Below are 12,605 nucleotides of genomic sequence, written 5' to 3' on the forward strand. Positions count from 1 at the left end.
CTTTGCAGAGTGGGTTGGCATTAAATAAGATGTAGTTTATAACAGTGCATAAATCTAAATAAATAATGAGCAAATAAACAATTCCTATATATGCAAAAATATGCCATGTTTACCGCAAGAACTGCACTATATGCATATTTTACAATGTAGATGTCTCAAAAACTGCACTAGACTGGTGTGAAGTGCTATTGTTTACTGTATAGATAGATACCAACAACGCATAAAATCACCATCTCAACTTTGTTTCAAGAACTATTTTGCCCTAAAGGAAGCTAAAGTGCGAGTATTGCTGATCAGCTTAATATAATTATGTATATATTTTAAGATTTATAGCTGTAGCAAGCACAGTGTGAGCTGTAATGACGAATATTTGCTCTGTTTCAGAATCGAACAGACTGACTAATGTAGTGTGCTGCCCATTGCCGTATAAATGAAAGTTGTATAAATGAGTACATCTGCTTCTATAAGCAGTTCAGTGATAGAGAGGAGCGTCTGTGTGATGTCTGGCCCTTCTCTTTCATTGATCGCTGACTACGAGATCAATGGCACTCAAGAAGAACCGACTTTTACAAGATGCTGGTGCTGGTGCTGAGCTGTCGTTTGCCATTGATATTTTAAAGGCCCTGAGTAAAATATTCATGTTCATTTACATTTCATAAGAGTTGTGAGAAAATTAAGTCATGTATATAAATGAGGTTACATTTAAGCCCAAACATTACATTTAGAAATCAAATTCTTGTTTTAAATCTGCTCTTTTAAAGAAATAGTTTATCCAAAAATGGCATATATCGTATCCTAAACACCCTCAAGCAATCATCTGTGTTTATTATTTTCTTCTTTCAGATGGACACAAAGTAGATTTACATTTTATCCATGGTGACGAGTTGTGAACGTTGTTTTAAAGCTTCTGAAAGCACAAAAATCCGTCGTCAAACAAACCCATATGCCTCCAGGGGCTTTAATGCATGTCTTTGTCTTATGAAGCTGATCAATGAGTTTTTTTACCTAAATACTTCTAATTTTTAAATTCTAAACTCAATGACTTCTGGCGGCTGCTGTACGAGCATATGGCATATATAAGGCAAGGCAATTTCTTAACTAAAGCTCTGGTGAGAGTAGATGAAGGAGAGTAACTAAAGCAGAACCGGCCCAAGGCATAAGCGAACTAAGCGGCTGCTTAGGGCCCCGTGGCCACCAGGGGGCCCCCAAGAATGCTTGAAATTATTGTCTGACTTTCGTTTTAGTTTGTTAAGTTGTGGATTAGTGGTGGGACAAAATATATGCCCACTTATAGTGTTATTTCTGACCGCGATACATACTCAGGCGCCAAGATATTTACCTAAATTTACAAAAGATCTGATTTAATTAATAATTTAACACCGACTGCAGCAGATAACCGCTTTAACTACAATACACCCAGCCGCCACCAGGTGGCGCTTTCCGTAATAGCGGTTCATTAGACATACACCAGCGTCATGTAAACCACTGAGTCTGAGAGATGAGCCATTGCAATGGTCAATATCTCAGGCATACAGACACTTTCTTCTGTCCAAGCTGGGCCAATGTATTTGTGTGTTTCAGACATCCAGCTCCCCCGAATTTGCCACTAGTTTCTTTCTTACAGACGTGTTTTTACTTCGCTATATCGCGAAAAAATAGAGGGGATACATATTTTTTTATTAAAAATAAACCAGGGCTAAGCATAAAATGTTTCCATGTTTACATGAAATTAGTTGGTCAAGTTGTAATAAGTGTTTTAAGCTTACAGAAAATTAGAAAGCAATAAAATACTATTTTGGCAGTTTTTTTCTTAAATGTACATTCCACTAAATTGAGATTCTGCTGCTGTGATAGAGATGTGCTCTCTTCAGTCATGAACTCCTCTCTGCACATCAGCATTTTTAAGCTTGTTTGACAGATGTGCACTTGTTTTAAATTGTTGCAATTCTATAAATGCTTGTTTATAAAAGAAATTCATCATAGATTTTTGATGCATTTTCCCCCTTCATTTACCAAAACTGTGATATATTGTGGCTGGTTTTCTTGTGATCTATCAATATATCTCAGAATCATTAATATCGTGATTGAAGCAGCAGTGCCCGGAACAGTAGCAAAATGCTTTTTTATGAACTTGGCGATTAAAAAAAAATAAGCTTCTGATTTATACAATTGACAGTTGGCAAATACACTGCAAAAATTATTTTCTTTCTTACAGTTTTTGTGTGATTTTTAGTCCAAATATCTAAAAATTCTTAAACCAATAAACATTTTCTAAACAGATTTTTAGTCAAAATTATGTGAATTTTTCATTAAAAAAGCTCAATAATCTGCCAATTAGGGTAAATAAAAAAAATAGTGTTTTAGGTTTTAAATAAGATTATTTTACTTATCTCATTGGCAGATTAATTTGTTTTACAAAAAAAATTCACTTAATTTAGAATTATTTCTGAAAACTGAAAAATGTTTGTACATATTTATTAATTTGATTGATATGCGAGTATGTCTAGAAAATGCTTCCTGATTTAGTTTGATTTTAATTTAAATAGATGTTTTAAGTTATCTGAACTACAAAATACAATATGAATTTTTTTCAGTATTAACATTTATATCCTATTTTAAAAAATGTATCTTTATTGTCACTATGTTTGACTGTTTGGCAGCGTCTTGTGCCTGAATAATAATAAAAATCAGTATGTTATTGGCTACTTCCAGCTGCTTTTGTTTCTGCCAGCCCATATTAATGTTTTGTGTCTAATTATTTAGATTTGTGGCAAGTAGTCATATAAAAAGTTGGATCAATAGGAAGTTGTTTCTGCAGAATAATATTTAGAATTGTCTTAAAACATATATGACATTTATGATGTAAGCAACACAGCTACAGCGAATAAAATTGATAATGTGTGTTTTAAATTTATAGTGTGCGAATTATCAAGGATTGAAGATAATTTGTCATATTGTTTGCACCAAAGGGGCCCCAAATAAAATCCTGCTTAGGGCCTCCTGAAGGCTTGGGCCGGCCCTGAACTAAAGCCAGTAAATAATTGAAAGTGGAAAACGAAAAAATGTTTGAGGATGGCACTGAGAAGAGAAGAGCTTGAGCCATAGTTGTTTGAATCGCAGTACATCATCATCGAGTATGTTTACATAGACACCAATAATCTGATTATAATGCGATTAAGACAATACTCTAATTAAGAGTCTACCATGTTAACAGCAATTTTTAAAAATTTATTTATTCTTATTAAGGTAATAATCAAACTAAACAGAAATCAGATTAAGACATGTAGTCACCTTAGAATTATAAGGTTCTATCTGACATTTTTGTCAAAATTTTGTTATTGACATATTCTTATCAAATGACAACTTATTTACATTATGGGATGTTTTTTTTAATAAGTTGTTTACATTTTAAGACTTAAAACTATTATTTAAAAAACAAATGTTACACACATAGGGCTCTATTTTGACGATCGAGGCGCTAAGTCCAAAGCACAGGGCGCAAAAGCATTAAGGGCTTGTCCGAATCCACTTTTGCTATTTTAAGGATTGAAAAATCCACTTTGCGCCTTGGCACATGGTCTAAAAGGGTTGAGCTTATTCTCTTGATGAGTTATAGGTGTTTTGACAATAAACTAGAGTCTCATCTCCCATTCCTTTTAAGAATCAGTTGTCGCGCCATAGCGCATTTGCTATTTACATGGCAGACTTTGTAAGTGAAAAAACTGAACGCTTCACTAGAGAGAAAACAGTTCAACGGAGCATCTACAGCTCGAGAATGAGAGATGAGCCCCCTCATGTTTTACTTTCACTTTCACTCTCGTCGATAAGGAAACGTGTTGTACACATAGACATCCATTAGCCTATACATAATTTTGTTTATTAAGTGCAAATATTTGTTTCAAAACTATTTCTAAATTCAGTTCTAATTTCCAGCAAACAAATAAATGAACAATAATAACAAAGTGTGGTCAAAAAATATCCAAATACACATGCTGTGCCCCATATGGTCTAAAACCTGACAGGTGGGCAAATCTAAGCTTGTTTTTAATAAAACAAATATAAATATGCATATAATAAATAAAACTGCTAGTAATAATAACATTATACAAAAGCAAATTTTCATGAATAAACTAAAAAAGCCCCTCAAGATGAAGAAGGCATGGAGGCGGTGGTTTTTATATTTATGTAGAAAATAATAATTTTTGTAATATTTTAATCCTTTAATTCTTTTTCCATCTGTAAAGATATTTGCGTATTGCTGTACATCATGTGTGTATTAAGCATTGTTTAAGTGAGGCGCACAACTGACGCGATCTGCGCTGAAATTTACTCTTCCACTTAGCTGGTCTATTGAACAGTGTATTTTAGTTCCTCAAAATAACAACGCCCTTGCAATGCGCCTTAAAATACCTCCTTTTTTAAACCAGAATGCTTTTGGGCACACATATGAGTGCAAATGCATTTGCTATTTAAACAGTGTGGTTCAACACGTCAAAATGATTCTTGCGCCGAGCTGAAACTAGCAAACAACAATTGCATCGCACCTTGCGCCGGGTGTATGATAGGGCCCATACTGTTTGCTATATGGAATGCAAAATCTTTGAATCTTAATATCTCAAAATCATTCAGAAGACAGATAGAACCTTATTATTCCAAGGTGACGATGTGGTGTATGCCGATATTAGTGGCATTATTGAAGTGCAGTACAGACATGTAAACACCTTAATCAAACTATTACCAATTACCATCGTGTTGGATTTTCGCTGCATTTTGTGACAGGACATTCTATACACACACTACTGTTTGACACTATTCTCTGCATCTACAGAGTCCATGAAGCACCGCAGACATCTGCATCACAAAATGTGAAAGTTTTTTTTTTTTTTTTTCTCCATATGATGTGCGGTATCAAATTCCATTAAAACACCACTCTTCCAGTAATTCATACTCGCGTTTGTCACGGCTAGCATCCATGAAATGTTCCTGAATGAAAGTGAAAGTTCCAAACTGCAGTTTAAATTGACAAATTAAAAATTAAAGACCCAAAATTACATGAAACTTCAATGGAAATGTGGATCGCGTGATGACGTTAATTGAATTTTGTGCTATAACATGTAAAACGTAATCATGAAACATTCAAAAAGCAACTCATGTAAACACCTTAATTATATTATTGTCTCATTCAGATTAAGGCAAATAATGTGATTACTGATGTCCATGTAAACATAGTCTATGTCGTTGTCATGAGTGGAGTCAAATTGGACATGCTGTTATTCAGCCGCTTTACCAACAACATTTTAAAGCATGGAAGAGCCAGTATAGACTGTAAAGCTATTCTGACGGTGTTTATCTGAAAGAAGTAATTCATATACACTGAGAGTGGCTTTAGGGCAGTGGTCCCCAACCCCCAGGTCGCGGACTGTTACCGGTCTGTGGATCAGTTGGTACCGTGCCACAAGAAATCATTAATTATTTCAATTTTATTTATTTTATTAGTCTGAACGATCTTTTATTTTGAAAATGTTTTTATTTTGAAAAATGACCGTATTCTTTCGGTTACATCTCGGTCACTTGACTGCCAAATAGTTAACCCACAATCTAGCAAAGTGAGTAAGAAACAGACGTCTTTAGAAAGTTCCTTTGGAAAGGGGAAAAGGCCCAGTGAAGGAACTGTGAACTGCCAAGGAATGGATCCGCAACCCATTTGTCAACAATTAGGTGAATCCAACATGTCTTGTGTTAAAAAAAGATCAACTGCTGAAGATCACAAATGATAGTGGCCATTCACATATTGCATCTTTTCCACACACAAGTTTGTTATTTCCAATGGAGGTGCGTGGCTTGTGCGCACCTATTGGGAGTGACACACCAGGCCCACTCAGTTTAAAACATCTTCAGAATACCGCGAACGCACTGCGAGTCGCGTGATAAGAACGGTCCAATCAGTGTCATATTTTGAATGGAATATACACATTTTGGTAGACTAATCATTTCAGACAAACACTGCAGTGCTTTTTAATTTTCTTCATAAATAAAACTTGCATTAGAGCTGCAGCAATGTTTTGTCAGCTTGTCATCCTCTGAGAAAACGGATGATTGGTCTCATAGTAATCTACATACACTCTAACCCGGGCCGCAGTAAAATTGTCAAGCTTTGAATGGTCTGCAGTGATAAAAAGGTTGGGAATCATTGCTTTTGGGTGAATAAATTTTGCGGTCATTTTATTTTGGGGTGAACTATTCGTTTAAATGGTCAGTCAAGCAGTGTTTTAGTTCAGTGATCTTCTGGACACATGTCTGTTAATATACCTATTTAGTAGCCATTGTTATTAGTGAAGCCAGCAACATATTTTTTTGCTTGCTCTCCTGCACACATAATATAAAACTCTTCTTTTTCATTCTATGATTTGAAAAATAACAAACACTCTGACAGCTTCCATGCTGAGAGTAATGTTTAGATGAATGTCAATATGTGATGCTCGTTTTCCTCTCAATATAACAAACACACAAGACAAAAAAAAAAAACAGCAAAGATGAAATCATAGGATCATGGGAAGTAGTTGTAGGTCTTGATTTGTTTTTCATTTCAAGCTATTTTATTTCAATATAGAAAACTTAATTGTTTTTTATCTAAACGTTCATTCAAAAGTTGTTTGGGAAAAGCCTTTTTATCAGAAAGAACATCATCGATTTCAGAATTGATCATTAGAGTTGATTGTGCATATAGTTTTCTTTTTTAATTATCATCCGTTTTATTTTTGTCATGTGTTCTAGGAAGATTACAACCAGCTGCGACCGCTGTCCTACCCAAACACAGACGTTTTTCTCATCTGCTTCTCTGTTGTGAATCCAGCTTCCTATCATAATGTGCAGGAGGAGTGGGTTCCTGAGCTCAGATCCTGCATGCCTCATGTGCCCTATATCCTTATCGGGACACAGGTTAAAACACCATATTCTGATATTATCTTATGGTTATTGTTATTATTATTATTATTATTATTATTATTATCATGACAAATCATAATAATGATTATTTTTCCATTAGTAATGTCAAATAATTATTTGTGATTAATCACATCCAAAATAAAAACTTATTTACATTATTTGTGTGTATTGTGTACACTGTAAAAGTATCTCTAAATTAACAGTTAATTTGGTGATTCTTGTTTTTATTTTATTTATGCTTTAGAATTGCATTATAGGAGCTTAATCTTTCCTCCCGACAACCTTTGATGTAGAAAAGTTTGAAAAAGTGACTTTTCTTGACATTTTAAATAGTTGGATTAGTCAATGGATTAGTTAAGAGGAACGAATGGTAAGGACTTGCCGTAAGTAGACAAAAAAATAAATTCTGAGAACTACAAAAATTAAGTTGTACCTACAAAATTAATTTCCACTAAATAAAACAACTAAGTTGCAAACTATGCTTTGGAAACTAAAAAATAAGTTAACTAGAAGAAAAAAAAAGATATTCACTAATTAGAAAAAATAAGTTGCACTAACAAAAATCGTTAAGAGAACTAGAAAAATAAAGTTGGGGTGACGAGAAAAAAAAAACTAAGATTATCATTATAACTGTTATCACTGTTAGAACAAATGAAATACAATCAAGATATTTAAGAAGATGAAATGAGGTAAAGGTCCCTGTAGAGAAATGCAATCTGGCGTTATGTAAATTCTTTGACTAAACCCAGCAATAGTGTGCAGTGTGTTTTTTTAAACTTCTGCTTTATTTCTTTTAGATTGACTTGCGAGATGACCCAAAGACACTGGCCCGTCTGCTGCAGATGAAGGAGAAACCACTGACCTATGAGCAAGGCCTTAAACTAGCAAGAGAGGTGCTGCATCTTCATATATTTGCTTTGGTTTAGTTTAGTCATCTTTTATTTGTTGTTGATTTATTCAGTTTTCATAAAACAGTATCATTCCACCATCATAACAGTGTGGAAAAAAACACAGAAGTGATTAGTTAGGCCAGGGGGAAAAAGTCAGATCTCAACTTCATGTTGTTACAAGACTGTATGAATTTCTTCCTTCAGTGAAACACACACAAAAATATTTTAACTAAATGTTTGAGCTGCCTTTAGTTGATCCTAGTGAGCTGCCTTTAGTTGATCCTGTAGTACTAAAAAGTTTAGTAAACAAAAATTATATTTAAAGGGTTAATCACTCAAAAAAAAGCATTTTAAACAAAAAGAAACAGGCTATTCACTTAAGTAGTTTGACCACCACTTTAGTTTAATTAACAATTCTATCTATTAACTTGTGGCGTATTACCTGCATATTATTAAAATATTGGCTGTTTGTTAGTACTTAAAGTACATATTCTGCATGATCTTATTCTATATCCCTAACCTGATTGTGATTTAGTGCGTTTATGTAACAAGTATGTCTCCAACATTTATTAGATTTGCTAGGAATATTTATGAATGTCTCCAATAGACCTACAGAGCCGTATTAATGCGTCCTGAAGTAAAGTGAAATGGCTATACATCGTGTTTGCTGGCCTCATGCATCACACACCTGTCAGTCAGTCAGTCAGTCAGTCAGTCAAGTACAAGCCTGCAGTGGGACTACTTTTCAGCCCTGGAGTTTCAAGCCTTAGACCGTCCCACCTCAGTTCACGACTGACTATATTAAAATAAGGTAATTTCCAATTCAGTTTTTAATGACACTACAGCGTCTTTTTCAAGGAAACAGCTGCTTTAGAACTTCAAATGTTTAACAACCCTAACAGTATTATATGTCTTAACAATAAAAATGAAAATAACATATGAATGCATATTCAGGTGAGATTCAAACACGGGTCGGCGGCGTAGTAAGACAACGCACTGACTACTGGACCACAATAGCGCTGTTGTGTTGGGAAGAAAAATATAAATTGGACTGTGACTCACCTCGATCTTTTTCTCTCCCTTCAAGATTTCTGATCAAATTATATCAGACTTATTACGTAGTGAATCATCTGATTTTCATTGAGCAGGTGTATTATTCATTAATATTAATTATTTAAATTCATATATTCACTAAGGTGCTGTTTGGGGTCGAATGATGATTTACTATTACGTAATCATTACCCTCCGGGCTGCATTTTGCTCACGGTCTGCGAGAAAATAAATAAAAAGAGCGGAGCTGCGACAAAATAATGAATAAAAAGAGTGAGGCTATGGTCAAATACATGAATAAATGAAAAGAGTGTGACTGCTGAGAGTGCAAGCAGCTAGGGACACCGGCCCTAGCGGCCAAAAAACAGACCGGCCCACCGGGAATTCTTCCGGTCCTCCCGATTAGCCAATCCGGGCCTGGTCAAGTCAGTCACCATGTAACCTTAAAGGGTTAAACAAATGACGCACAGCACTACTGCGGTTACAGAAAAGTTTGCGCTGTTATAATTCACTTATTTTTTTAAACTTTTTGGTGCGGTTATCACCCGCTTTTAAAAAACAAGACTGAATGTTTTGAATGGAAAGCTGTAATGTTGCCGTGGCGGGATCAATTTTGGCGTGGCGCCCCGCCATGGAAGAATAAATGTACCAGAAACCATGCATAACCATTACATTAATAGCTATTAATAAACAGCAAATTAGGAGTTTACAGAGGCAAAACTCATAGTAAATGGTTCATTAATAGAAATGTGTTCATATTCACATCACAAAAACAATTTAAAATTATAAACAGTCAAGCCCAAAAATATTTCATATCCCTGGCAAATTCTAACTTTAAAAAGTTACTTTTATTCAACCAGCAAGTTTTTTTAACCAGATTTGACACAGGCTTTTCTTCCAAAAGTTAATAAGACGATGTACAAGAGGCATCATTGTGGAAAAAATATTTCTTTAAGCAACTTTGATTGAAAATTTACCAGAGGTATGAATAATTTCAAGCTTAACAGGATATGAAACTAAAAACAGTGCTAAAAGTAAAAAAAGAAATGTATGGATATAAACAAGTAAATGAAATCAGTATGAACAAAGTCCATCTTTGTATGTGTATATATTGTTGAATGCAGTTTAAATGTAGCATAAATGGTGTTAAGAGGTTACTGTTTTTATTGTAGACAAAAAATAAATAAAAAATTAAATGTGCTACTTATAAATAAGAAGCTATAATAAGTGGTAGGTTGTAACTCTGTTGACATTTCTATTCATAATTAGTGTATAAAGCACTCATAAAAACACTGCCAATTACACAATTGACTTCATAATTAACAGAAATGATCCTATGAAATAAATGAATATATAATATTACATGAGCAATAGTCTTAAATGTGCATTTTTTTGCAGCTAAAAACATTGACAGAGCTATTTAAAGTAGCCCTGTGATCAGAAATATACAGAAGCATGCAGCAGTCAACACGTCAGTCTTTCTTCTATGTGAAATAACAATAAAGACCAGATTACACAGATTGATTATGGCCTCAGAGCTCACAGTCAGAGGCTATTAGTCCCAGCAGGCCCGTTTATAGCCCTCACACACACATTAACCAACAGTGAAATAGCTCCTAATACTTTCTAAATGTCATATTACCGAACGCACAAAACTGATGTAAATGATGTATTTGAGTCCATCCCCTCAAACCTACAGCTGAATGTACATTATTGAATATTGCCGTCCACAGATTGGAGCCCAGTGCTATCTGGAGTGTTCGGCGCTGACTCAGAAAGGACTGAAGACAGTGTTTGACGAGGCCATCCTGACAATCTTTAGCCCTAAGAAACAGAAACGGGGTTGTGCGGCCTGCAGGTGCTGTTGTGCTCTCGTGTGAGGATAAAGCATCTCCAGCTGTGAACATCCACACTCCTCCGAAAGACCCTAAACCGCCTCCGGTCTGCTGTACATCCTTCCTTTCTCCATCCGCCTGTTGTCCCTCAGGACAATGAGCGCTTTTGCCCCGGGCTTGTGTGACTCGGGGAGAGCTACACTGTCCAAAACAAGTGCCTTAATTTCTCTCCGCATTGCCTTGCAGGATCTGCTACTCGAGCCAAAGAAGTCTCCGTCTGGACTGCGGTTACTAGAACTGACGTGGCACGACTTTGCCAATCTCCAGTCAGACAAACATTTTAGATTCAGCTTTGGGCCACTGCTATTTTTTTTTTTAATCGGAGATCTACAGTGGTGGCCAAAATTATTAGTACTTCTTGATGCAACTCTGGACCACAAAAGGTCATACATGGATATATTTTTGAAATTAATATTTATACATCACCTGAAACCTGAATAAATAAGCTTTTCATTTATGTATACTTATGATAGAATAATATTTGGCCAAGATACAACTATATGAGAATCTAAAATCTGAGGATTTAGAAAAAAATCTTAATATTGACAAAATCACAGTTAAATTTGTCTAAATGAAGAGCACATTACGAATCAAACATTCAAGTGTTTGAGCAGCCAGTGCTTCACACAGAGATCTGATCTCGCCATCATCATGAAAAAAACTGAGACAGACTCAATCCAGAAGAATTGTGTTAACTTGTCCAAGATGCTTTAAGAAACCTTCCTGCAAAGCTACCTAAAAAACTGCGCAAGTTAAACGCAAAGGGTGGCTACAGCAACTGTTGATATAGTTTAGTTAGAAGTTAACCAATAAAGAAAAAATATAAAATTGTAATGTTATTTTAGACAGCGTTCTAACTTTTCTGCTGCATTTTCTCTTTGCAGGCAGGTATCTTGAAGTGTTTTGAAGATCTTTCTTACGTTTTTCTGGACTGAGTCTGTTTTGTTTCTTCTTAATAATAATGATAATAATAATAGTAGTAATAATAATAATAATAATAATAATAATAATAATAATAATAAATACATGCAAGAAACAATTATCAGGGTCCAAGCAGTTTAGTTGAATGAGTTTTTTTTTTAAATGTAGAATTTAAAGTAAATCTGTAACTAGTATATTCGTAACTAGTTCAAAGTGTTTAAAATAATACCATAAGGCAAAGTAAAAAAGTTCTACTTTTATTACAGTTGTACAGTGTGACCTACTCTTTGAAGTTGTTAAATCTTTTCATGATTCTTTTGAACATACCTGCCAACATTTGTCTCTGAAAATCTGGGGGTTGGGGGGGTGGGTTGATGTGCAGCGCGAACTGAAGAATAACTGAGGAGCATGGGGCGGGCGTTTACGAGAACTAAAGACTGGGGAGCGGGTTAGGGAATTCAGGAGTTTTCCAGGAGACAGAACAAAACAGGAGATGGGTCTGAAATACGGGAAAAACGGGAGTGTTGGCAGGTATGCTTTTGAGCCGTGATATGAGCTAGTTTTAAGTTTTTGCTAAAGAATGATGTGTGAAATTTTCTGCAATATACAGTCGCTTACATGGAGTGCAACATTTCTGTGTGGTGCCACTTTAGACTTGCACTGCATGCCGATTTCAAGAGAGTTAGACCAGTGGTCTCTTAGTTAATGCTGCTTTTATGTTTTTGAATATATACAGAGTGATTAAAAAAAAATACCACAACTTTGAAAATCTTTATTTAATCAAAAAAAAAACAAGATGAAAGCTTGGGTAATTAATCCTTTTTCAAAACTTTAGAGCTTCCTTAAATCAACGACAGAAAGCACTTAGCTCTCTCTTTTTTTCTTTGCAGAGTCCACATTTTTA

At 34.9% G+C, this 12,605-nt stretch overlaps 1 protein-coding gene across 1 annotated transcript in view; it reads left to right on the top strand.

Moving 5' to 3' along the window:
• The window catches only part of rhoj (ras homolog family member J), a 33,435-nt gene extending 22,670 nt beyond the window's left edge, over positions 1 to 10,765 (top strand). Inside the window, exons 3-5 of the mRNA NM_001044801.2 lie at positions 6,775 to 6,939; positions 7,743 to 7,838; positions 10,619 to 10,765. Coding sequence (NP_001038266.1) covers positions 6,775 to 6,939; positions 7,743 to 7,838; positions 10,619 to 10,765 — 408 coding nt within the window. The remainder of the gene's footprint in view (positions 1 to 6,774; positions 6,940 to 7,742; positions 7,839 to 10,618) is intronic.
• Positions 10,766 to 12,605: the final 1,840 nt, after the last annotated feature.

This window comes from Danio rerio, chromosome 20, assembly GCF_049306965.1.
Source record: "Danio rerio strain Tuebingen ecotype United States chromosome 20, GRCz12tu, whole genome shotgun sequence".
NCBI classification, from domain to species: Eukaryota; Metazoa; Chordata; class Actinopteri; order Cypriniformes; family Danionidae; genus Danio; species Danio rerio.